The sequence below is a fragment of the Strigops habroptila genome, chromosome 5 (genome assembly GCF_004027225.2).
Source record: "Strigops habroptila isolate Jane chromosome 5, bStrHab1.2.pri, whole genome shotgun sequence".
Lineage (NCBI taxonomy): Eukaryota > Metazoa > Chordata > Aves > Psittaciformes > Psittacidae > Strigops > Strigops habroptila.
The window spans coordinates 10,720,819-10,746,576 of NC_044281.2; the positions used below are offsets into that span (position 1 = coordinate 10,720,819).

A 25,758-nucleotide genomic window follows, 5' to 3' on the forward strand; every position below is an offset into this window, starting at 1 on the left:
ACAATATCCAGAAATATAAGCCTAACTACTGAAACAAAGAACATTCATATAATCTCATGAATTGATCCTAATAACTGTGCTAACTTCTGGAAAGTGTCAAAGCAGCAGACTGGCAAGACAGTAACATTTTGAACTGCCAGGCATGTGCACTGATAGTGTCTGACAATTGCCTTACGTACAGATTTACAGTAAATCAGAATAGTACTTTTGAAGTAAGTTAAATATCTAAGCAGTTTAAAGTTACAGAGGAATCTCTACCATTCAATATGCAAATAAACAGCATTTTTCAAAACGAACAATCAGTACTGGACACAGTGCTCCAGATGTGGCCTCACCAGGGCAGAGTAGAGGGAAGATCACCCCTCTCAACCTGCTGCAATGCTCTTCCCAATGCAGTCCAGGATACCATTGACCTTCTTGGCCACAAGGGCACACCGCTGACTCACGGACAACTTGTTCACTCTCCACAGAGCTACTTCCCAGCAGGTCAGCCCTTATCTGTACTGGTGCATGGGGTTATTCCTTCTCAGGTGCAGGACCATGCACCGTATGTGAAGACATTGGGAGAGCTGGACTTGTTCATCTTGGTGAACAGGTTGCCCAAAGAAGTGATAAATGTGCCATCCCTGGCAGTGTTCAAGGCCAGGTTGGGCGACACGGCCTAGGGTGAAGCGTCCCTGCCTATGGCAGGGGGGTTGGAACTAGATGATCTTAAGGTCCTTTCTAACCCAAACCATTCTATGATTCTAAGTGGAAAGCGAAGAGCCAACTTCTCAGCAATGCAGCAAGGGGCAATAGGTACAAATCTTTGCTTGGGAGGTTCAGCTTGGACGTTAGGAAAAAAATATTCACTGGGAAGGTACTGCAGCACTGAATTCTCTGAAGGTAATGCCAAGAAATGTCTGTCCTTGAAGATTTTTGAAATTTGGCTACACAATGCTTTGGCTGACCTGATGTAGTGTTGGCAAAAGTTCTGCTTTTAGAAACAAGTCAGACTAAAAGTGGTGGCCCCTCCCAATCAATGTTCCTATGGTTCTATGTGAAACAGTTCTGCAAAATCATTTTTTAAAGAACCTAAGAAAGGGGGGTAATATGAAACAGAAAGCAGATTACTGTGTTACCAAAACATACTAAAAATTCATTCTATATTCTTAGGACAGCAGTACTTACCTCTAAAACTGATTTCATCACTTCCTTCCATGTCTTAACCACAGTAGTGAATCGTCTACTTTCTTCAGGCATCTGAGCCATGATGTCAGGAGAACTGAAAATTGGCTCCAAATAAAGCCAGGTAGCCTGTACCTTCAGCCATTCATCCAGGATATCCTGTACCAGTAACAGCTTTGCTTCCCATTCTCTATAAAATAGCATTAGTTCAAATGTATTAATTGATACTTCCTGTAAAACATTTCCAGCTGTCCTGCTTTCAGCTGGGATACTTAATTTTCTTCCTGGTAGCTGGTGCAGTGTTTGTTTTGGCTTTAGTCTGAGAACAGTGCTGATAACACACCAATGTTTTAGTTGTTGCTCAGTAGCACTTACTTGATCAAGGACTTGCTCTGCCAGTGAGGAGGGGCCAGGAGGAAGCAGAGACAGGACACCTGACCCAAACTGGCCAAAGGGGTATTCCATACCACAGCACATCATGCCCAGTATATAAACTGGGGGAGTTATCCAGAAGCCCAGACCACTGCTGGGGTCGGGCTGGGTATCGGTCAGCGGGTGGCGAGCAATTTGTATTGTGCATCACTGTTGTTTGTTGTTATTTGGGTTTTGGTTTCTCTCTCTCTGTATTTCCCTTTTCATTATTAGTATTATTAGCAGTATATTATACCTTATTTTAATTATTAAACTGTTCTTAACTCACAGGTTTTACCTTTTTTCTGATTCTTCTCCCCACCCCATTGAGGAGCAGGGGGAAGTGAGCAAGTTGTTGCATGATAATTAGTTGCTAGCTGGCGTTAAACCACAGCAACAGACTGCTATAATCTTTTTGGAAATTTGCATATTCAGCAAGTGCAACAGGTATGTTTTAAGACATCAGCAGAAATCATATTCACCTAGCCTGATTTCCTGCATAAGAAGTCCATAGTAATCACCTCTGGTGATTTTGCTGTTACCAAGAGGTAGCAAAAATGCAGCTTTCCAAAAGGTAACTTACACCAAAAATACACCATAATGAAGATGAAGAATTTGGAATAATCTCTGGCAGCAACTCAGAATTCTACCTGCTTTGTTGGGTTATCGAGAAAAGCAACCAATCTGTTATTGCCTAGATCTCAAAGTCTGAATTAATAGTAATGACTTGCATTATTACAAATGCTGTCAGTCATCAAACAACTCTTGATGAAATTACCATGGTGTGCTTCCTCTTTTTTCACAGGCAAAACCTACCATTTTACACTAATAAGGAAGAAAGTCTTACACTACAATACAGTAGTAACTAGAGAATTAATGCTTTGCATTCATTTAATAATGCTTTTGGAAAGTACCTGTATGTATATGTACATATATATTCATATTTATTAATATGTGCTAAAATCTGAAATAGCATTTCTGCAGGTTAATAGGAGTTTGGAGGTACCTATGTAACTAGATAATTATAGCCAAACTTTAGATGAAAGAGAGAAAACCAGACTAAAATCTATGCTCAAAGATGGAAGTACAGAAATTTTAACATGCAATGCTGTTTTAGAATTTAATTTTCTGTATTAGGAAACAAAATTTTTCATCACATCCCTGTCTTGTTTTCATTTTCTTTATCTCCTTACATAAGACCTAATATTTTTAACGAAGAGCTAAAAGATTGAGCAGTTTTATAATTTAGGTAGAAAGTTTAGACTATATTCTCTTAGTCTACAACCTTTCCCTCTATACCTCAGATATGTTTCATCTGGTAAAACAGAGATAACGGTATGATGCATCTGGTACATTAAGAACAAGAGCATGTTCAAAATGTTTAGTAACCTCTCCAATGCACCAGCACTCCCCATATTGTTACTTTAAATTAAAAATCAGCTTTATGAGATTAAATGGCATGTAGCTGACAAAAGCTTTAGCCTTTTAAAATGAGATTAATCCGCTGCTTAAGGGAATAAACAAAAGCATCTGAAGTCCCTACAGATGAAGCAGAAAAGATTTATTTGGTAACATTACTTGGTGACTTTCTATTAGAAAAACAAAAAAATACCTTATTCTCGTTTCATAAGGCTTAACGAATGGAGAGCCTCTCATAGTCTGAGTTTTGACAATGTGATCATCCAGCAACATCTGAATATCATCCACAGATGACAAAATATAGCTTCCTGTGTCTCGATAGATATGGAGACCAAACTCGATTTCATCCCATTCAGAAATCATTTTCACTAAAGCTTTCTCAAGTGAATGCTCTTTGCTGGCTGTTTCACTGATGGTCTCAAACTTTTCCAGGAATGGTTCAAGATTCATGTCAATATATGACAAGAGATTTGAGTCTTCAGAAGGAGACAGTGGTAAACCAACAATTTTTGACATCTCTTCCCAGTGCCTTTCTTGCAAACCAGGATTACAAATCACCTGGATTAGAGGAATGTGGTGTTTGAATTCCTCTACTTTTGATCTAACCTGTCTTGTTATTGCTAATGCATTTGGAAAATTTTGGAAGGATTTTTCTAGTTTATACAGTCCCTGCCAGTAGCTTCCTACATCTACTTCTACTTTGTCTGCATCCACTTCTGCAAATGGTCCCTCTGTCCAGTCTTCATGTTTTTTGTTGAATTCAACAGCCATATCATAGAGACGAAGATATGGAGCAAGAGTATTCCGGATGCTTCTATGCTGAGGGAACTGAGATACTGGCCATCCGAAGGACTCTTCTTCTGAATTAAACTGATCCATCTGTTGAAACACAAATGAGGGCTGAAATACAAAGCTGTCTGGATATCAGGTTTAGGTTTAGGGGATTAGGGAGGGATTAGGGAGGTTTACTGGTGTCTTCAACAAGCTTCAAATTAAGTTTTGAGTTACTAAACCAGTAACTATAACTGCTGCCACTGACTGCAGTTAAAGGAAACTAACAGTAACAGCTCAGCGTTCATGCTAGTCAAATAGAGGAATATGCTTAGAGATTAAAAATGGTACCTGGCTATTCCTCTATAATTTGCATTACCACAAAGGCTTTAACAGATGGCAGGTAATACTGAGCATCAGGAATTGCACTTCCAAGAACATAAAATTATAATTTCTACATAAACCCATGTAAACTTAATCCACTCTTATTGTGCAAAGTGCTGCCACATTAACACAAGACTACACAGTAACAAATTACTGTGCTCAGTAAATTTGCAGTTTAAATCATAAAGCATGTAAAAATGTTTCATAACTGAATTAAGAATTATTTTGCCACATCTCAGTAACTGCATTACTAAGCAAACTGATGATTCTGATAACACAAATATTAAGATTTACAATTTATACTATTGGACTAGATTAGACTATAACATGTACCTTGTCACCAGCAACATCCAATTTCGCATTTAATGCTTGAGCTTTCTTCAAATACTTGTCAAGTTCCTGAACATCTCCAAATGTGCTAAATTCTTCAACCTGCTTAGCGTAGCCTTCCAGTTCCTCAGCAAATTGCTGACAGTGCATCTAATTAAACATCAAGCAAACACATACTCATTTTTAAAAAATCACAATAAATTTCTGTAAAAAAAAAAAAGGAATAACTATTCTGATTTGCTACAGTAGGACACTTTATACTTGTAAAATATCCAAGACATCCAACATATTTGCACAAGTAGCTATTCCACCCAAATTACAGAATTTGCCCTGGATCCTACTGTTACCCACAGTGATTTATTGGGCTGACAGAGGGTTCTATGTCGCAGGATATAGTTGGCCATAAAAACTTCTACTTTTTGGGGTAGATGTAGTCAGCAGACCAATAATAGAAAGTTGAATTCAAATTCCTAGTATATCTCAAATTAAAACAGAATAATAGGATGAATCAAATTACAGACAAAGCCAAACACTTTGACAAGGCAGAGGGGTTTCTTGTCTTAAAACCATACAGTTCAAGGACAGCTTTTTCCTCGTACATACAACTCCACAACACATACTTCACATTGAGTATCAGTAGTGATCAGTGCCTGAAACATCATACCATACAAAGCATCAAACCATACAAAGCAATAATGTGTTTCAAGATAAGAGTCTATGCTGCACATTTATTTATACAGTAACACTTACCAGCTACTTCTTTAAATGTACTGCATAAACAGAGAAGCTCAATATCTTAAAATATGTGTGATCTAAGACAAAATGATGAGGAGACTAAGGAGCACAATAAAACCAAAGCAGACAGCTCTACAGGCAGTAATTGTAATGAATCAGCAGCCTGGTAATTAGCAATCCTTGTGGAGAGACCCCATCACCCAGATAATATAAGAAACTGTACTGTAGGAGGCTAGTAAATAGGATGAAAAATTCTAAGAGAGATAAAATGCAGGTAAAGTGTAACAGATCAAAAAATAAGAACATTTAAACCAGATCTGGATCAAGATGCACTTATGTTACAAAACTACCTTATTTGACATTATCTTAACAGCAAAATCACACTTACAAATAAATGCAGGATTTGTTTGGGAGTTTTCTGAGCTATCACAGAAATTTCATATACTGCCATTGACTTTAAAGGCACTGCTTATGGGCTTAAATCAAGCCATGTATGTGTCTTTAAAGGATGTATCTGAATTTTACTATTTCATATACAGACAACTTTCATCAACATTGCTGGAAGTTCTGTCACCGAAGAGCTTCCAGAGTACAAAATGTGAGATGTGGCTTGTCTTGCAGTATTCATGGATATGTGAGAAAGAAATGAGTGGCAGGCACGCAGAAATTAGTACCAAGAATAATACAAACACATCTACTTCAAACTTCTTTTAAAAATATATGGGAAAATAAAAGTGGTTATTCAACCCATTATGTCATGTCCTATATGCCATCCAAAAATAGTAGGTCAAGGATTTTTTAAATATTGTCATTACAAACCTTAAGCTCTTCTTGAAATTGCATAGTTTTTTCTTCAATTATCTTTCTGTGGTCTTCAAAGATACCTGGCATTCGATCACGCCACTGAAAAACACTACTGTTCAGTCGAATGTCTGCTGGTGAAAAGCTGATGCGTTCTATCAGGAAAACAATATATTTTACAGCATCTGCTAATTTCTGCTCCAATTCGATTACGTCACATGTTTCTATGTTCTTTACAGTGTCCTGGGAAACACAAATTAAAAATCAAGACTTTTTTATATAATTTAATGCCAAAATAATGCCTGAAGTAGTTAATAATTAAACATTAAAAGCTAATTTTTTACAAAGAAAATTAAATAAAGTTAAATAAAAAAATGTGACCTGAAAAGGTGTTCATTTGGAACAGGGTGGTATTAGCCATTTTTAAAGCATATAGATTTTTAATACAACGGCCCAACTAGCTATTTTATTGAATAAAACTTCAAAGAATGGGTGAAACTGCAGGCACAAAGGTTTGGAGTAATGGAAGCCAATCCAGATAGCTTGTTCTAAGTGTTGCAGGTTTGGGAAAGAAAGCATTTTGTTACTGACAAAAAATTAGTATAATAACTACAAGAGAAAAGGAGGACACAACTTCAGAAAGGGAAGCACTGCATGGCTCCATGTAGATTTAGGTCTTCCCTGACAGTAAGAATGTAAGGAATATAGACAGCCACTGTACTGCTCAGTATAATTAAAATAAATTTTACACTGTTCTTTCAGTCCTCAAGAGTTGGTAGTAAATTGCGTTGATACACATACTCATTGCTATAGATCTAGAGAATATTTGGCTATTAAAAGAATCCCCAAAGACTGATAAACCCTTTCAGCAATCACATGGAAAAACTATTAGAAGGGCTTTCACACTGGTACAATTATTATATACTATCCATGGTTACATGCAATTTGTTTATTCTCCAACACAAAATTATAGCATAGTGCCATGTTCTCAGATAGCACATAGTTCAACTTCTAAAGATTTTACTTTTTACTTGAAAAAATTACTTCAGTTATACTCCATGTTAAACTTTTATCGAAAGTTCAAATCACTCAGACCCAAATTCATCCAACCACTCAGACACCCAATTTATTTTAAGCACATATCTACATTCCACACATTTAATAGTGGGCACATATATCAGAACATTGCTGAACAGCAAGAGACTAAGACACATTACCTTTCAAGTGTGAATATAAATGCTTTGCAGAACTGGAGTTTGAATACATCAAAGAAACAGCAGGGTTTTGATTATAAAAGTAGTACTTGTGAGTGAGATGGGATTTTACAGTTACCAAACTGCAAACCCTACATCTGCTAAATTTTAAATCATCATTTAACAAAGGATGTAAAGGCAAAATTACTTCATGTTACTTGCCAATAAGTGCTTTTTAAAGTTTCCTCATGAAGAATTAAATACACCCTAAAGTTCTCTGCATCTCAGGTTTCAACTCTTTGATTAGTTTAGGATATTGAGAATGAATATTCAGAGTCTTCCACATCTAATTTGATTACTTGAATTTAATTTAGGAGAACTAAGGGATATTCACTGTGTTACTACGCTATCTGTTCAGAAGCCTGAAAAACATGCAGTCTTAGTTTTAATTCTATTGGCATATCGCCCGCACTACAGAAATTACTTGGTAGCTGGTTACAATAGCTAGATGGGGATAGAAATACAACCATGCACTTATTCCAAGCCATCATTTACAAACACATTGCTTCCTGAAAAATGAGTGGAAAAAACTTCCAGGTGATATCTATATTACTAACTAAATATGTATATTACTAACAAGCTCAATCACTATTCCAGCCAGCCACACTGCTTGCTAGCATGCTGCCCTACAGCAGTGGTCTCCAGTGTTCTTGATCACACATCCTTACTAGCAAGGAATTTTTCAGCATGCACCCCCAATTTATTTATAAATTATACACACATACTACAGGATGGTAAAAAGCTGACACGTTCTATCAGGAAAGCAACATATATATATATGGTATACGATACATATATAAACACATACATGTTTTCAGCAAGCATCACTTGAAACATCACTGAAAAATTGTAGAGGTTTCTCTTCATGAGTCAGATGCTTAGTTTTTACTGTACTAACATACTGTATACACAAAAAAGCATGCACAATAGAAATTAAAAAAGGATTAAATGGAGATGAAATAAAAATGTTGAATATTTTTATTAGTTTTACAGAAATCTTGTTGCTTTCACTATTAATAATATATCTAGTGAAAGCAATATGATCAAATGTGCTTTACCTAATACTTCGAGATTCAGAGATTCAAAGATCTTGTTCTAAGTTCAGTTTATTTCAATGCGTTTTAATGGCTGTCATAGCCAAAAAAACCCCAAACCCTCAAAGATACATAGATCCAAATGGAAGAATTGCATCATTGGCTGCACTTAGTAAATCATGATTCCCATCCACCACTTATGCAAAGGTTTTTGTTGAAATTAATCTAGTAAATATCCATCTTCCCTGATGTCACTCAGTTGTTCTTGCAAACTAACTGGAAGGTGCTGCATTTTTAACAAATGCATTCAAAACCCACTGAAACATTTTGTAAGACTAAAACAGCTCAGAAAATTCTGTTTCCAAGCTTTTAAAGTGTACGGATATGGGGAGTGGAGGAGTGGCACAGTTTTCAGCAACAAAATCACCTAACAATGGAAACATTTCCAAACATCCATTTTCAAAATTCTCCCTCCAAAGCAGGATTTTCTTTTGAAAAGCAGTTAATTTCTCACTCATTCTGAAAGATGTCACCTGTACCTTGAAGGACAGATTAAGTGTCATTTTTTTACCAGAAACATCTGCGAGGTAACATGTTACTGACAGCCACTTGTCAGTAGGTCAGCAGAATTAGGAATACTTGTATTTTTGTAAAAGAAAAACACATAATTCATCTTTAAGTAGCTCAGAAAAAGGTAGTTCTTCATGTACGTCATTACTGAAACGGAATCTAGCAAATACCATAAACAGAGATATAATAAACATCTGTGCTTTCATCCAGCTGTACAGCAAATCTCCCACACTGCATAATTTGTTCTAATACTTGTTTCTACAAATCTTCAGCAATGTTTTCCATGTGCCTTCAAACAGAAATGCATTTCAGTTTGTCACCATATTGTTTCTCATGTATTATTTCAGCCACTCAGATAGCAGGAAGAACAAGTGTTTCCCCAATGGTATGTGGCTTTTTCTTTCACCATTGAGTAAGAAGAGACTTCTGAGTCTTCTAGCATGGATCATTACATTTTGTAGGGTACTCGATTAAGTATTGCATGACTTGAAACATCACTTAAAAACTGTAGAGGTTTCTTTTTATGAGCCAGATGCTTAGTTTTTACATGTGTTGTTGAGCGTGATGGTTTCATACTATAATTAACTAATATCTCAAGCACAATAGACATTTCAGGCAAAGTTCATTGTTAACAACACTGGATGTAAACTCATACTTCAAATACTTTTACTGATAATTCTGATTTGTTTTGGGGATTTTTGCCAACTAGTCAAATGTGACTAGAACCATTATTTTTACTTTGTAATGTGGACAACGCAGAGCTCGTAGTAGGGGTAGAAGCATCAGCTCTGCTATTTTCTTGATGACTTGTGCTCATATTATTAGTATCATCTTCAATCAAAAATTATCTAGTTTCTTTGAGGGCACTTTACTGTGAGGGTGGTGAGGCACTGGAACAGGTTGCCCAGAGACATCGTGGATGCCCCATCCCTGGAAGTTCAAGGCCAGGCTGGATGGGGCTTTGAACAACCTGGTCTAGTAGGAGGTATCCCTGCCCACGGCAGAGGGGTTGTAACTAGATGATCTTTGAGGTCCCTTCCAACCCAAACCATTCTATGATTCTATGATGATCTTTTTAAGCCAGTTGCCCATTTTGTGAGAGTTAGGTTAATTAAAACTAGATAACATAATCCACAAATCTATTTAACTGGGCACACAAACTGCAGTATATAGTAATACACTGAAAGCAAGTGAAGAAGTGAGGGTGCCACTGTGAATCCCTCTGCATTGTGGAACACCCACTCTTTCCTCAGGAAACTTCACATACATATGTGACACAGGACCCTCTGATATACAGATTACACATTAAATATTGCCAAAGCTTAATTTCTTTCTCACCTTTTTTTTAGATAAAAAATAAATGCTATTATGTCATGTACTTCAATGGATCATCTTGTGCACCCCTGAGCTGCACACCCCCCTACTTTGGAGACAGCTGCCCTGCAGGGCTTTGGTCCATGCTAACTGGCATTCTTGCCAATAATACCACTGTATAGGGTAAGTGACAGCACAGACAGTGAACTATTCCAAATCAGCAGTCTGGTTGCAGCCATGATGTTTTGGTGAGCAAAGCAGAGTTTAAATGTATGTATAAGGGCCAGGCTATGACATTTAGTCTCATGGCCAAAGACCTGTCCTTTTCTGTTTTGCAATACAGATACAACACAAGAGTGACTTTAACAAGGCCAGAATCATACCTGTAAAGGGGGTAACCTGCATATCTTACTGCTTAAGGCCAGAGCAATAGTATTGGTAGCTACTTCTATCTTGGACTCATGAAAAAAAGAAGAGTACCTTAAGCTGCATCAGCTCCTGTGTGTTAGCCGGAAGAGAAAGGGCTTTTTCTGATATTTTCTCATACCCATCACATAGTCTGAAAAATACATTAAAAAACCAGTTTGGTACGTGTGTTTTGCTTGAATCATCCTTGGACCAATCACATACATTTATAACAACAGAAACAAGATCAACACATCCTTTGAAGATTAAAAAGATTCAAAGGCGTAAACAAAATTAAATACATTTCAATACACATTTTCCGCTTGAGAGTTACCTCATATTTATGTCTTGAAGATCGTCAAGCATTTTGGAAATCACTTTTTCGCGGATGTTTTCTGCTCGCTTTCCCAAAGCACTTATTAAATCATCACAATGCAATTCAAACAATCCTAGACGGAGGCGCTGCAATACAAATATATCAGGCATCTGAACACTGGATAGCTTTTACATATTTTCTCCACTGTCATAAGCAGAATGCCAGGGATCTTACCTAGGAACTTAGTTAAACCATAAAATACTTTTAAAACTTTCAAGTGAAGAAGGGAAAGAAAAAGCCACAGTTGCGAATAACTGTTCTGTACTTGTACATTAAACTTCATCTAAATGTTACCTCTATTGCTTTTGACCTTGACAAAAAAACCAAATCTACTTCCTCAAAAATGAAGGGCATCTACTATCGAAATTATAGAGTTTGAGAAACATCTAAAATATGGTAATCTTGTGTTACTGTTAGAGGCATATAACACTCCTTAGGATTAAAAAGGGACTCTGCCTCCCAGTGGGTCCCTGAATCCAATGCTGTCTATGACTAGTGGGCAAGTAAGCTTGACTTTCACACACAGACTCCCTCATGACAGGCCTGTAGGTACTAGTTTCTCCAGAAGCGAGGTTTGCACTGAATGCTACAAGAGAAACAACGTAAAGAAAACCACTTTAGCCTTCTTTTTTCAGAATAGATGTACAAAGGATTCTTACCACAGAATATCATTACAGGGACAAAAAAAAGCGTGTTTCATGTTAAAGAGCCTCTCTCTGCCTTAGATGCTGGGAAGGAATTTGTAGGTGGCTGGACTCACACTTTATCTTCTCTTCCGCATCTAAGAGGAGCATACTCTGAATGTCTTCAGAAGCCCCAAAACAATTTCTAGCAAACATAACTCTTGCGTAATATGACAAATACAAGCCAGAAATGCTAAAATAAATAAATAAATAAAATATTCTATTTCACTTTAATCATCTCAGCTAATTATCAGCACCTTTGACAACATTCTTAAGCACAAAATCAATATTAAAATTATATCCATATCTCTTTTGATTATTTTTATCATTTACCTTCTCAGAAGTACATTTTATTTCCTTAGCAAGTTTCTGGTACTTTATAATTTCCGCTTTCATTTCTTCAAAGGTATATTCCCCTGACAGGAATTGATCAATATCTCGTTCAGCTTGTTTGTTTATCAGGAAGTTGTACTTATCATACAGCTTGAGATGTTCCACAAGTGCAGCACTTTCTTTGATTATTTCTTCTCTGATCCTTTTCTTATGTTCATCCAGGATCTCATCTAGGATAATGGGCTTCAAGATAGTTGTTGAGAACTCACCTTTTGGCTTTGGGAAAAAAAACAAAACCAACAAACACATTTTCAAATTACAGTTATGTCTGTAGCTCATTTATGTCATGGAAGTTAAACATAGCTAGAAAAAATCAACTGTTACCTTAAAACCTTTCTAATTAGAGTCCAACTACAAGCCTAATTTTGTAGATACAGCTATTTACAGTCTACTCCCATATTTTTTTTAAATCTCAGCTTATGGATGTTTGCCTCCAACAAGCAAGAAATCGGAGCTGCTTCTTGCAGAAACTCACACTTATTTACTTACCCAAAACAATTCTATCAACAATTTTAAATTTAACCTACATGGACTTTATTTTTCCTGAATCACAAGCACAACTTCAATTTTGCTATCAACTGATCAATCTGTAACATTAGTAATATGGAAAACACGTTCCTACAGACCTCCAGAAGATCTAGAGCCTTGCTCTTGTACATTTAGACATGCTTCAGATGCTTCATTTTTCTTTTCACAGGTTATTGGTTAGTGCTTTTATAAAGCATAGCATACTACTCAGGTTTCTGCTTGGTCATGTGTTCAAGCATATTAACAAAAACAGTGAGGGTTAGTATCCTTAAAAATCAAGTTGGTGCTAAACAGAAAGGACAACAGAATGTCCAAATTATATTCCTTCAGGAAAAAAGAAATGTTCACCTCCCACAGCTCTCTGGGAAACAACTAAGATGCACCACAAGGCGTTACTTTCACTCTCCATCATGAAAACTAAAATTGCTGTACTGAAAATAATACACAATCCTAAACCAAGTAAATACTTTATGATAATAATAATTATTATTATTACTATTGTTAGTTCACAATATGTTTTTACTTAACTTGGATTGTTTCCTGTTTGAATTATCATTTTAACCTGGCTGAATGCATAAACCAACTAAAACATCAACAGCTTAAAAATTATAGTTTAATATTTTTTTAAGGATAGTCTGCTCAAAAGTTTCCATATTTAAAAGACAGCATCCTTTCCAGTACCAAAATAGAACGTATTTTCCAGAATACTGCAGAAATATGTTTAAAATTTAAATGCATCCATTTTCTTTGTAGTACATTTGTAGCAGCTGCTGCAGAAAATAACTCACAGGAGAAAATAGCATTCTTGGGTTTTATTTACTTAGAGAACACTCATTAGGCTCTTTATTAATAATATTAAGATTATTTCAAATTTTTCCAAATATCCTGAAAGAATATTGTAATATTACTATGCAAGTTCTGACAATAGGGCTATTCATTAAAATACCTAGGAACTAAATGCAGCAACAATATAATGATAAAACAAAACTCATGAGTATTGTAATTTCTTACCCACTTAGAAAATAATTTGGTCTCAATTCTTGGTATATCACTGACAGCTTGAATCATAATAGTGTAAACATTCAGTAATGTATCCTCATAGTCACAAAACTCAGGTTCAAACTTAATATTGTCATTCTGAAGGATTGGTTTCAGGATTAAACCTGGCTGTTTGTAGGCTTGGAACGATTTCTAACACACACACAAACAAAATGAAAAGAAAGAAAGAAAATTATTAGTTAACCTAACTCCTGCAGGAAAAGTCAAAGGATCATTAAGAATTACTCCAGCATATGCATTTTAAATTGCCAGGATTTTACTTGCAAATGACATGCTATAATTGTAACAAAAATACTCGTGCAAGCAGGAAATATGTCTCTGATGTAATTCACATAACCTTATGTTCATTAAGATGAAATACAACATTATTTTTAGTAGGCACAAGAGGCATCCCCTATATGCCAGCCAACAACTTTTATAAATTGGTTTGCATAGACTGAGGCATAGTAGCCTTACAGCAGTAGCCCTCACAAAGGTAGCAATATATAAAATTATTACATGTACAGCAGTACCTGTATTCATCATTTGGTGCAGTCACTATGAATCTACTAATAAAGAAGTGTTACATCCAATTATATTTGCTACAAAATCCACAAAACTGAGTATTATGAAGGTTATATTTGCAGTATGGATTCCCATGTATTCCAGTATGAAAATTTGTATATGCTTTTGTCCTTGGTGGCATGACTTGATTTTCTATTGTATCTTTAATCTAAATCAGACATCGCTTAACTTTCCCATATCTGCTAACATATTCTAACTACACAAAAAAATTAAGAAACATGAGGAAACATTTTATCACTGCTAGGTAGCATAGGATCATCATTAGGAAGGATAAGGTTACAAAATTTGTACTTATTACTAATAATAGCAGAAAATAGTACTGTACACAGCAAAGCTCACTTATCTCAGAAGTATGAAAAGCAACTACAAGGGACTAGGAATAAAAAAGTAAATACTCTGCTTCCACAACATAGGTCCTCACTTACATTTTCTGCATATTGTTTCATCAATATTATTTGGAGCCAGAGTTCTGTGGATATTTGACGGCAAGGCTGCATTAACAGAAAGCTGAACAAAGATCCAGTTGCACTCCAAGACATCAAATATCAACAAGAAATATTTACCTCTACTATAGACATTATGTGCGTGCAAAAGAGAAACTTCTTTTTCTTACTTTTCCCCAAGAACTACATTGCCAAAGCATGTAGTAGACACCTACTAGTAGCAGAGAGGGTAAGACTTCTTTACAGATGGCTATTACAGAGAGACCACTCATGCAAGATGCAAACAGCCTTCATATTAATGAATTTCTACTGTATGTCTAACTGACTGCAATATGTTCTTGAGGATATCAAATTTAAAATATCTTGATATTTCCCTTCTTATATGACCAAAAAAAAGTTATTTTAACTCTACTTACTAAAAAATGCGTTCCTAAAATATTGCTCCTCTTTTTCCAGAAAGCACATGCCACCAAAGTTTATACTTACTCTTCTATTGTTTTTCAAAAGAAGCAAAATAAAGAGGAAATAAACTGTATGTACATGGATAAACGATGCTGCTAGTATGCATATGGAAGACTACTTACTGCAGGTTGAGCAATTAAATCTGTAAAGTCTTGAAATGAATGTAAAAGTAAATGTTGTAGTTGACGAGTCATTAAAGTGGCAGCACAACCGAAGAAAGACTCTAATTTCCTGGTGCTGGCACCGCTGGGTACTTGTTTCCGTTTATTTCCCTGGTAAAAGATTTTCTGGACTTCTGGAAGCCAACTTAAAAGAATACAATATCTTTAAGTTTTTCAAGTGATGAGCATTAATAGACCTGTGGTTTTAAGTTAATTGCTTGGATTACATGCAGTCAAAAGATGCTGCAGTATGCTTGGGAAATTACATAACTTAAGTAGGTCATATGGTAGTATCCTTAAAATCTAAGGAATCATGTCTCTGAAAATGTTATCTATTATTATGGAACCATATATAAAATAAAAGATAGCATGATAGTCAAGTTGGCTGTCTTGCTTTAGCCTCCTATTTCTCAGCCAAGAGAGGCTTTGCAGGCAGCACACTTAAGTGCCACGGTTATACAGTTCATTATGCAGCCTTGCAACCTCAGTAGCTGTTAGGATTTAAAAGCAATCCAAAGGGAATTCTGCCCAGTTGCCCTCAATCAAAATGAAATTGGCTCTGGTATTGTTGGGAAATAGGAAGAAAGCACAGAAGAGTACAGCCTTCAGTTAATAGCAGAAAGGCATCTTCAGGGTCAGGAAGAAATACATCTGAAAACAGTAAAGACAATATGTAACAGAATCATGAGCAGGTACAGAAATAAAAACCTTCAAGGTTAATAGCATGAAAAACAGTTTATTTGAGACTATAGTGGTCTCAGCCATTATTTTATTTAATAAAAACCTGAGATAGTAAAAATGCAGTAATATATAACTGCAGGAATCAAGCATTATTGGTTCAAGAAAGATCAGATGCATACAAACAATGCTTGGTCTGGTGGAGGGTGTCCCTGCCTGTGGCAGGGGGATTGAGGCTGGATGATCCTTAAGGTCCCTTCCAACCCAAACCATTCCATGATTCTAAGAAAAGGGTATGGAATTCCAGCAGTCTGTGCTTGCAGGGCCTGGGCAGAGCTCAGCACTGCTGGATGTGTGGCTGGGAGCCCAAGGCAATTGCCTGACTTTAGCATCTGGGAGGTTTTTAAGAAGCGACCATGGGATTTGGTAGGCGTGCTGTGGGTTTCTGGGGTTCCTCACAGCCCATCATTACTTGAAACAGTAAAATTTGTACTCTGGTTGGACTTGATGATCTTAAAAGTCCAACCTAGTTGATCCTGTGATTCTGTGCATACAGTCTCGCCTCAAACATCTAAAAAAGACCTAGCAATTTCGATGCTTTATTTGAAAACTTAACTGCAGCATACTGAGTGCAGTACCAAGAAAACTGCCTTTTGTCTTTTAAAACATCTCGGACAATACAAACGTTATGATAGCCAAATGCTTTACTTTAGAAAATCTCAGTCATGATCTCTAAAGTAAATATATCTCATTAATACAACAATTTTGAGATGACTCTGCTCTCAGATGCAGCTACAAAACTGAGAATATACAAGCTGAAATTCCAAAGTCATCAACATATGTTGTACAGAGATACTGCCATTGTAGTGATACTAGGCTAGTCTTCCCCTTGATCAGATGCTTCCTTTGTGTGAAGTAGGGATAGGGCAAGTCTTATCATATATAATAAGTTATATCACAGTTTATATTCTAAAATGTCATAAATTAGTAATAGTAGCAACATTATATTTTCTCACTTATCCAGCACAAATCAGTCCACAAAATAAAAGCTTTTGTCATAACAGACTGAAACATGTATGTTGTTAATCTCTAAGAAGTGAGCAAAATACAAAACCACCAAAAGTTAGAATAAGTGCACAAATTGTGATACCATGCTCAACATTCACACAGCTTTTGTTCAAAGGCCTCAAAGAATTTCACAACACTGCAACTCATTTTTCAATATGTATGATTAAAATGGGTCATTTCTTCTCCCTCCAGAAAATTCAGAGTTTCAGAAACAGCTGAAGGAAAAGTTAAATCTTTAATTCTAACTTAAAAAATATGGATACACTGGATCATACTTCTTAGATAGAATCAATCTGGATTTTCCAATTTCCTTTATGATTTTATTCTGGAATCCTGAGAGGTCTTCAGCTTCTGGTTGATCGTGAAATATTTTTGTATCAAGAAGGCGGAAATTTCTGAAACAATATAACATGAATATTTTAGGAGCATATTCACCCTAACTTGGTTGTTGTTTGGTTTTTTTGTTTTTTTTTTTTTTTTTCCACAAAACCTTTTTTATATTTCACAAAGCTTAAAGGATTTTTAATCATAAACACTTAAAAATAATGTTCATTTCAGAAATTAGCACTTATTGCTTCGGAACAACCACACAGAAGCACTGCAGTACTGTCTGTACACATGGTCTTAAACTGAAGTAGTAATTATTACATTTGAGCATATTAATAACTATTCTCAGAGTCAGAATTTATGTATATGTTAAATAGCATTCCTTTCTTGGACTGGATGGCTTCTCATAAACACCAGGAAACGACATAAAAATAAATAAATGACCACCTAAACCTAGCTTCAAATAATTTCCAGGTTTTAGATTTTTAAAAGACATTGGCTAAGTTTTGCCTCCTACTTAGCACATACAACAAAAATAGAAAAAAAAACCCAACAAAAACAACCCCAAAACAAACTAAAAAAAACCAAAACCAAAAAAATAAACCACTCCCAAACCAACCAACCAGCCACCAGAACCAACCCAACCCAACAACCCACTCCCTGCAACTTGTTCCGGCTCCTGGCCTGGACAGATCAGTTCATTCTCTTTTGTATCACCAGTCAAGAAATAAACAAGCAGTTTGGTCTACTCGGGAAAGCAAAAAATAATAGCCCATTTAATGCTTTTTCCCCTTGTTAACCAGATAAGAGGGGAAAAAAAGTGTATGTGCCCTACTAGGCAAGACAGCAACCCTTCTCTTGGGAGACAGACTATTTTGAATATTCCTGACCTGAGAAAGACCAAGCTCTAAAGATAATTAAACATGAAATGGCTAAACTAGACCTCATAGCAGCCTTCCAGCATCTGAAAGGGGCCTTCGAGGATGCTGGAGAGGGACCTTTCATCAGGGACTGCAGCAACAGGACAAGGGGTGATGGGTTCAAACTTAAACAGGGGAAGTTCAGGTTAGATATAAGGAAGAAGCTCTTTACTGTGAGGGTGGTGAGGTACTGGAACAGGTTGCCCAAAAAAGTGGTAAATGGTCCATCCCTGGCAGTGTTCAAGACCAGGTTGGATGGAGCCTTGGGCAACATGGTCTAGAGCGAGGCATCCCTGCCCACGGCAGGGGGGTTGGAACTAGATGATCTTAAAGTCCTTTCCAACTCTAACTATTCTATGGTTCTATGATTCATTTCAACTTTCATGTGTAGCTTCTTGCTTAAAACTGCCTAGATACCAAAGGAAATGAAGATGGCAAAGTGTTCCATGTGATTTCTGGGGAAGTACAGATAAGAAACTTGACCTCTATTGAGGAACAGTTGACAGAAACTATTCACAGGATAAAGTTAGAGATAACACGGAGTGTATCTGGGACAATGGCTTTTGAACAAAGCCATCAGAACCAGGATGAGATGCAATACTGTAGGCAGCACAAAATTCAATAGGGCAAACTGGAAATCTGAAGTTGTCACCATCCATTATTTCCCTATACAGATTCAGAAATCATTGAGCAGCTGAAACCTAAGAGATATAGGTAACACTCACTTAAACGAGGTCTCCCATAAGTTCAGAACAGCAAGCATCGCAGGATTTATTGCATGCAAATTTGCTTTCATGTAACTGCATGCTGACAAGAAAGACTTGTTCCAAGGCTTTGGCACTACTGCTATTCTAAAAAAAAAAAAAAAAAAAAAATCAACCACAAAACCAACAAGATACAGTAAGATGAATGTAGATGTGTTAAGAACCGAAATATATATACATTTGGTTTAATAATATAATTGTTTTGCATCCCAGAAAGCACAAAATTCAGGAGATAAATCTAGTTTTCTGCTCATTATTCAGATACCAAAAAAAAGTCTTCAAATATTGACCGGTGTATAAAAAAAAATAATAATATGAAAGAAATATTGGCCGGATCCTAAGAGATCTGTAGCCTATTCATGGTCCCTATATTTAGCATGTAAGAAAATCATTACACATATATAATGTATTTAGTCCATTCATTTTTCTACAATAAGTCGTATCTCTGTTTATGTTCCTAACACCAAATCTGCAAAAGCTCATAAGTTTAGAGCCTTTTCATAAACTTAGATTGCTTTCAAATTTTTTAAAACACCAAGCTATTTTGGTGGAGTTTTTTATATACTCATAGCCTTTATTTGCTTTAAAAATTACTGTCAACTTCTACAGACAGTCTGATTTTACTATTAAAATACAAGTAGTGCAACTTCAGTACTATACATTACAATCTTCAGGTTGCAAGGGAAAAGCAAAAACACTCCTGAGAACTGTCATATATTTGTAACACTTTTGTTCTCATTTCTGTAATGAACTCCTACTAAAGAAAAAATTAATTCTGATGTAAAACTTGCATTCATTTCTCAGTGAATCTGCATTCTATAGCAAACACAAACAGCAGCTACAGGAAGTTAAAAAGTTTTTCCACATCTATCTTACGTATTTCTTCAGAAGAAAGTTTCATATTTCAAATACAATCAATGGAATAAAACTGTGTTACCAACAATTATCCTGCTAGAAGAATTGTGTAAGTTTGGATTTGCATGTAAGCATGAGACATAAGCTTAAATACCAACTACTGTGATGTCCTACACAGTTCCTAGGAGATATGGAAGATCTACAAAGAATCAGATGTAAAAGATGTATCTTTTACCCAAGGGATGGATACAACAACAAAAATAAGTTAATCATGTATTACTTCTCTTTTTAAGATGCAAATTGCTTAAGTAACATCTGTCACAGCCACCCCTTTTGTTATAATCTAATGCCTACCATTTGATATCTAAAAGCATCTACCTCAAACCACAGGCCAGAAATTATTTATAATAAAACTACTCAGTAATGCTACCCCCAATACAGAACCTGGTTAGTACTGGTGGAAATGTTTTGTTTCTGCACCATTTGTAAGATTTGATTCCTCTAAAAGGCAAACATATTGCACCATTTTTTGGCTACACCTTTGAAAGAGGTAGCTCTTCACCTTCACACCTCAGGAAGAATTAAAGTATGTTCTAGGAAAGTTGATTCTTGGTAGGCTGATTCACGCTGGACAGATGTATGATCCTGGGAGTAGCACTACACTTGATTGCAGTAGACTGCAGACTTTTTAAGTAAAGGGAACCAAGATACTCCACTACCCCAAACTGGAAGTTGCTACATACTGGAAAACCCAGCATCTATCACTGTTTACACTTCATATTGCTGAATTGTTCTGAGGAACAAGTCAGCCTGTATTTATTACATTCTTAAATCTGTATATATATTGAGCCAAACTGTCACAATCTGTAAGCAAGACAGAGCTTCAGTGAAATCTGTGCAGAACGTGACATTCTTCCATTGATTACAACAGTTGAAACCTAAGCATTTGGTTGCCTATGTCAATGCCACGGAGTTAATTGTTAGACTTTTTACCAGTTAAGTACTGCTAAACAAAACTAACTCCAAATGATCTTTCAAGTGAAAAGACAGAATTTTTCCAAAGATGCTGTATAACGATATTATTTGAATTTACACAATGAATAACTAAGTCTTATTTACAGCTGACACTGACTACTATTAAGAGTGTTCCTTATACATGCTATTCTACCCCCTGTTCTGTAGTTAGTGTTTTTGAATAAAGAGATTTTCTTACTCTGCACGATGAGGAAGATCATCTTTCTTGTCTTCATCTTTTTCCCTGGTGTCTCTTAAAACAAAGTCAACTGAAAAAAAGTATTTAAAAAAAAAAAAAAAAAAAGAAAGAAAGAAAGAGAAAAGGGAGGGAGAAGAAAAACCAAAATAAGCTTAGCAAATAAATAGAATCATAGAATCAATCAGGCTGGAAAAGTCCCTTAAGATCATAGTGTCCAACCATTAACCTAGCATTGCCAAGTCCACCACTTCACAGTATCTCCAAGTGCCACATCTTCTAAATACCTTCAGGCATGGGGACTCCACCACTTCCCTGGGCAGCCTGTTCCAATGGCCGATAACCCTTTCAGTGAAGAAATTCACCTTTTGGGTGAAGATACTGATAGCCACCTCGCTACAGCCTCCTTTCAGGTAGTTGCAGGGAACAGTAAGGTTTCCCTTGAGCCTCCTTTTCTCCAGGCTAAACAACCCCAGTTCCCTCAGCTTCTTCTCATAGGACTTGGTCTCTAAACCCTTCACCAGCTTGATTGCTCTTCTTTGGACATGCTCCAGCACCTTAATGTCTCAACCAAATACACAACTCATTGAGATGAATGGTTTTACCTAAATATACATGAAAAGGGATTTAAGAAAAGCATTGTTTATAACATAATGCTTTTAAAAACTACTGACAGATCAATAATAATGACTATTATTATCTTTGGTTATAACAAAGATAAGAAAACCTGAGTATTCTTTTTATTAAAATGTGCCTCTAACATCCAGGAGAGCACTTTCATATAACAATTCCACAATGGCAGCTCTCAGCAGCAAACAACACTCAATGAACACTTTTTAGTATTAGCAGCTTAGGAGAAAATGCAAGCAAACTTCTGGAAATCTACCTATAGCCTTTTTTACACTCAGAAGATAGTCTTCTTTTATTTCATCAGTCAGTGAACGTATACTTCCACTGAGTACTTTCAGATGTTCTGGAATTAAAGCTAAGATGTGGTCTATCCATGCCTGATCCACTGGGGCCACATTTGCTGTATCAATTCCATGGCGAATGTAATAGTAGTATTTCTGCAGGATAAAAGGGTAAGATGCATCAAGTAAGTCCAGTATTAGACAGTCATTGCTACTACAGATTTAACTAGATAGATGGGCTTATTTAGTAAAAATAAATGTAATTAGTAATACTTTATGTGTTAAATTACATCATTAAATCTGATCTCAATACTTTCATCAGCCTGTCAAACGGTAGTGGGTAGAATAATGATAAAAAGCTGCCAAGATAGAAAAACAGGGTATAGTGGCATAAGCTTCATTCCATTTCTCTGATAAGAGCTAAATAACAAAAATTTCATTGAAGAATGGACATAACTCATAGAAATATGGCTTTTGTTTTGGTTTTGCTTTTACAATTCTACAGGTTTGGTGAGATGCCTCTCCTTTGCACTGTCCCAGTACCAACCTTTTCCTTAATTAAAATTTCCAATATGTAGTCATCTATCTCATAATTCCAGTGTTGCCATTATTATCCATTAGCTCTGCGGCTGGTCCATATATTCAAAAAGCAAGCCATACATTCTGGTGAGTTTTGTTTGGATACGCAACATACTGCTCATTGTTCAGAATATGAATGTATAACACAAATAAGTACATCTGCTTGTATGCCAGCATTTAAACAGGCATGTGAAATGTGATTAACAAAAAACCCCAGAGCACTAAAGGAAACACAGATGAAGAAATGTACCAGCTCAAATTCAAAGAAATGCAGAATGGACTATTTACTGGAAGCTTACCAATGTCAGGAAGTAACACATTAACCTATTTCAATCCATTTATGCCAAAATGAACTTAATCCATCTTAAATAGATCTATCTTTGTACATAAATTACAAAATTGTGTATACAATTGTGTCATACAAGGTATCTTAAACCAGAATGAGAATGAAGAATATCCCAGCCTTTAGATGAAGATAACTCAAAGAGAATTGCTCAACTGGTCAAAGCAGTGCACCCTCCCCTTGCAAGTTATTCTCGCCTTCAGCAAATGTAGAAAAGATTCATTTATTACTTCCTGACATTGGTCATCCTCCAGTTGTTATTCCATTCTGCAATTCTTTGATTCATGCATACGTTCCTAATGCTCCATTCTCAACAGTAACATTATAAATGACATATGGTGTGAAACTAATAGTGGAAAAATACATCACTGTCAGTCATCTCTCATTATGTCAATCATCTTGTCAAAATTTACATAAAGTGACTGGCACTGCATTTCATTTAATACTCTAGAAAACAGTCTTTAGCTACCAAAATATCTTTCTCTATTGGTGCAGAAGAATCTGCTTCTGAAGGCTGGCTTCCATCAGGAGGCAGAAGCTGTTCTTCAGGAAGGTCTTGGTGCCTGAGACAAAAAAATCCCCAATAAAATAAAGAGTACACATCACATTCTTCAGATACATTTTACTGGTTTAAGTAACATCTAATCATCCTGCATGCCAGTTGTGAACAAACAGAACAAAAAAAGGGAACTGACAAAACTTGACAATGAGCATATGACATTCCGATTCAAAAAGAACGCTGCAGCATGTGACCAAGTTTGTATTTTACCTGCTAAGGCACAGCTTTTAAAATTGGTGATATAGTTCATGCTCACATACATACTTTTTGGTTCATTTATCAATAAGGAAAAACATGTTATTCAAAGATAAGGAAACTCACAATATAAAGTCAACAAGAGCACTTCTGAAACGTTGTTTTTTCAGATGGCTGGTGCTCTGTGGTTTAGAAGTTGATGGTCCAGCACCTCCTTTATTACCTGTAGAATGCTGTATCTTCTGTCTCTTGGATCTCACCTCCAAATATTCTTGCAGAAAACACATTTTGAAATTAAGTTTAAAAAAAGGTTCAAATACACCACACATACATTTATATTTCCGAGAGGTTTTCTTTATTAGTACTAAATATATTAACCTTACCAGATAAACATTCATTTTTTACAGTAAACTCATCTGACTCATCGTCTTTCTGTTCTTTGCTCAGACGGAATGAAGGACAAGTCTGCTGCCACAGTGGTTTAGACCTTATCTGGAATAAATATTTTACATTTTAGTTTTACACTTGTTGTAGGTGCTACTAACACACACTTCAAGACTTCTTAAATATAGCAAATCAAAGATACTGTAGCCTAACACATAGAAGGAATAAGCTAGCATAAAAATTGTACAATAAAGTACTACTAATATGTTGCCCTCAAATTCTAAATATCCAGACTATTAGAGATAAGCATGTTAAATTTATACATGATATTTGTAAACTTTCTAGTTATACGCCTTACTTAAATATTTTCAAATTTGGACAAATACTGCACTTTCAATGTTTTCCAAGTATTGAAATACCAACGACGTTCCACATACAGGTATAATAAAAATACATAGTGCAGAGATAGAGAACATACAACTCAGCACATATTTGAATGAGAACTATGGTCTCCACAAAACCATGCTGTGACAGAGATTTGAAACGAAAGCTTACAAAAGAAAGCCAACAAAACTACCTGAGGCAACTGTGGTAGTACTAAGTTCTCTGTTTTCTTTGTCGACTTCCTTTTGGCACTTGGACTGGGCTTGGGAGGGAAAACAAAAAAAGGAAAATCACAACCAGAAATTTAAATTACCACTAACGTCAGACTTTCGTGACTAGTTAAAATTGTAAACTAGCTCCAATTCCATTTTTACCTCTTACATAACAACTTTTACACATACAATTTCATATCACTTCCCCATTCTTGCTAGAGTGTTTCCATGTAGAATTGAACTTTGTCAAATGACTTTGAAAAATCAGAGCTCTGACAAATTAATTTTAGGCTGGGAGGCATATATGCTACCTTTCTGCCAAGATACACGTTAAAACATTACAAGATACCATTAAATAATAAACAATTTTCTTATTCCCTTTCTTCAGTCACCATTTTTAAAATGTAAAATGGCGTTTTTTTTCCTAATCTATAAACTTTCATTTAAGAGTATCCAGTGTTTTCTGCTTTTCCACACTGCTGATCCCTCAGCATCAGACATCAAAGCTTGCTGTCCAAAAGCACTCCCTGACCATGCCCAGGACTCTGGCTAGCACATTTTGGCAAGGAACAGCACCTTCCTATAAACAAACAAGACAATCTAGTGGTAAAAATAACTGCCTTGGGCTACGCTATTTCTCCTCTGGTTTACACCAACACCTCCACCTCTGCCACTGCCCACACCATGTCTTTCCATACAGCTGTACTTGCAGCAATATTGCATGCCTATGCTACAGCCATTCTGCTTTGTGTCTTATGCAAAGGCTGTAATGGAGGAAAGACACAAAGCACAGAAAGTTTGTGTAGACGTACCTGAGCTACCCTTAAACAGCTTGGGTTGGCCATCATTTGCAATGCAGTTGCTGTGGAATAGAACTCATGCAAATTTTAGGCACTTAACTATTCACATGAATTCTGCAGTCAAGGATAAACTCTGGCAATTCCCAAGTGAGCCAAAAATCAAACCAGACTCCAAAGATAACCTCCTTCAGTGATAAAATATCTACAGACATACATTATCAGTTGTTAGCAAACTCATTCCAGTTCTAGGGTGTTCTTCCCCTGAAGGCAATGGGGACAAATAACTAGACTATCGCTAGCTGAGTC

General features: G+C 36.1%; 1 protein-coding gene across 1 annotated transcript in view; it reads right to left on the reverse strand.

Annotated features, from left to right (window-relative positions):
* The window catches only part of DNAH7 (dynein axonemal heavy chain 7), a 102,585-nt gene extending 77,088 nt beyond the window's left edge, over positions 1–25,497 (reverse strand). The window contains exons 1-18 of the mRNA XM_030486292.1: positions 25,465–25,497; positions 24,634–24,702; positions 24,056–24,164; positions 23,799–23,943; positions 23,388–23,481; positions 21,972–22,152; positions 21,089–21,158; positions 18,982–19,107; positions 17,285–17,404; positions 15,225–15,408; positions 13,586–13,765; positions 11,987–12,262; positions 10,929–11,056; positions 10,670–10,748; positions 6,037–6,261; positions 4,486–4,632; positions 3,191–3,876; positions 1,171–1,357 (exon numbers count right to left, since the gene is read on the reverse strand). Of these exons, the coding sequence (XP_030342152.1) occupies positions 1,171–1,357; positions 3,191–3,876; positions 4,486–4,632; positions 6,037–6,261; positions 10,670–10,748; positions 10,929–11,056; positions 11,987–12,262; positions 13,586–13,765; positions 15,225–15,408; positions 17,285–17,404; positions 18,982–19,107; positions 21,089–21,158; positions 21,972–22,152; positions 23,388–23,481; positions 23,799–23,943; positions 24,056–24,164; positions 24,634–24,702; positions 25,465–25,497 (3,039 nt within the window). The remainder of the gene's footprint in view (positions 1–1,170; positions 1,358–3,190; positions 3,877–4,485; positions 4,633–6,036; positions 6,262–10,669; positions 10,749–10,928; positions 11,057–11,986; positions 12,263–13,585; positions 13,766–15,224; positions 15,409–17,284; positions 17,405–18,981; positions 19,108–21,088; positions 21,159–21,971; positions 22,153–23,387; positions 23,482–23,798; positions 23,944–24,055; positions 24,165–24,633; positions 24,703–25,464) is intronic.
* Positions 25,498–25,758: the final 261 nt, after the last annotated feature.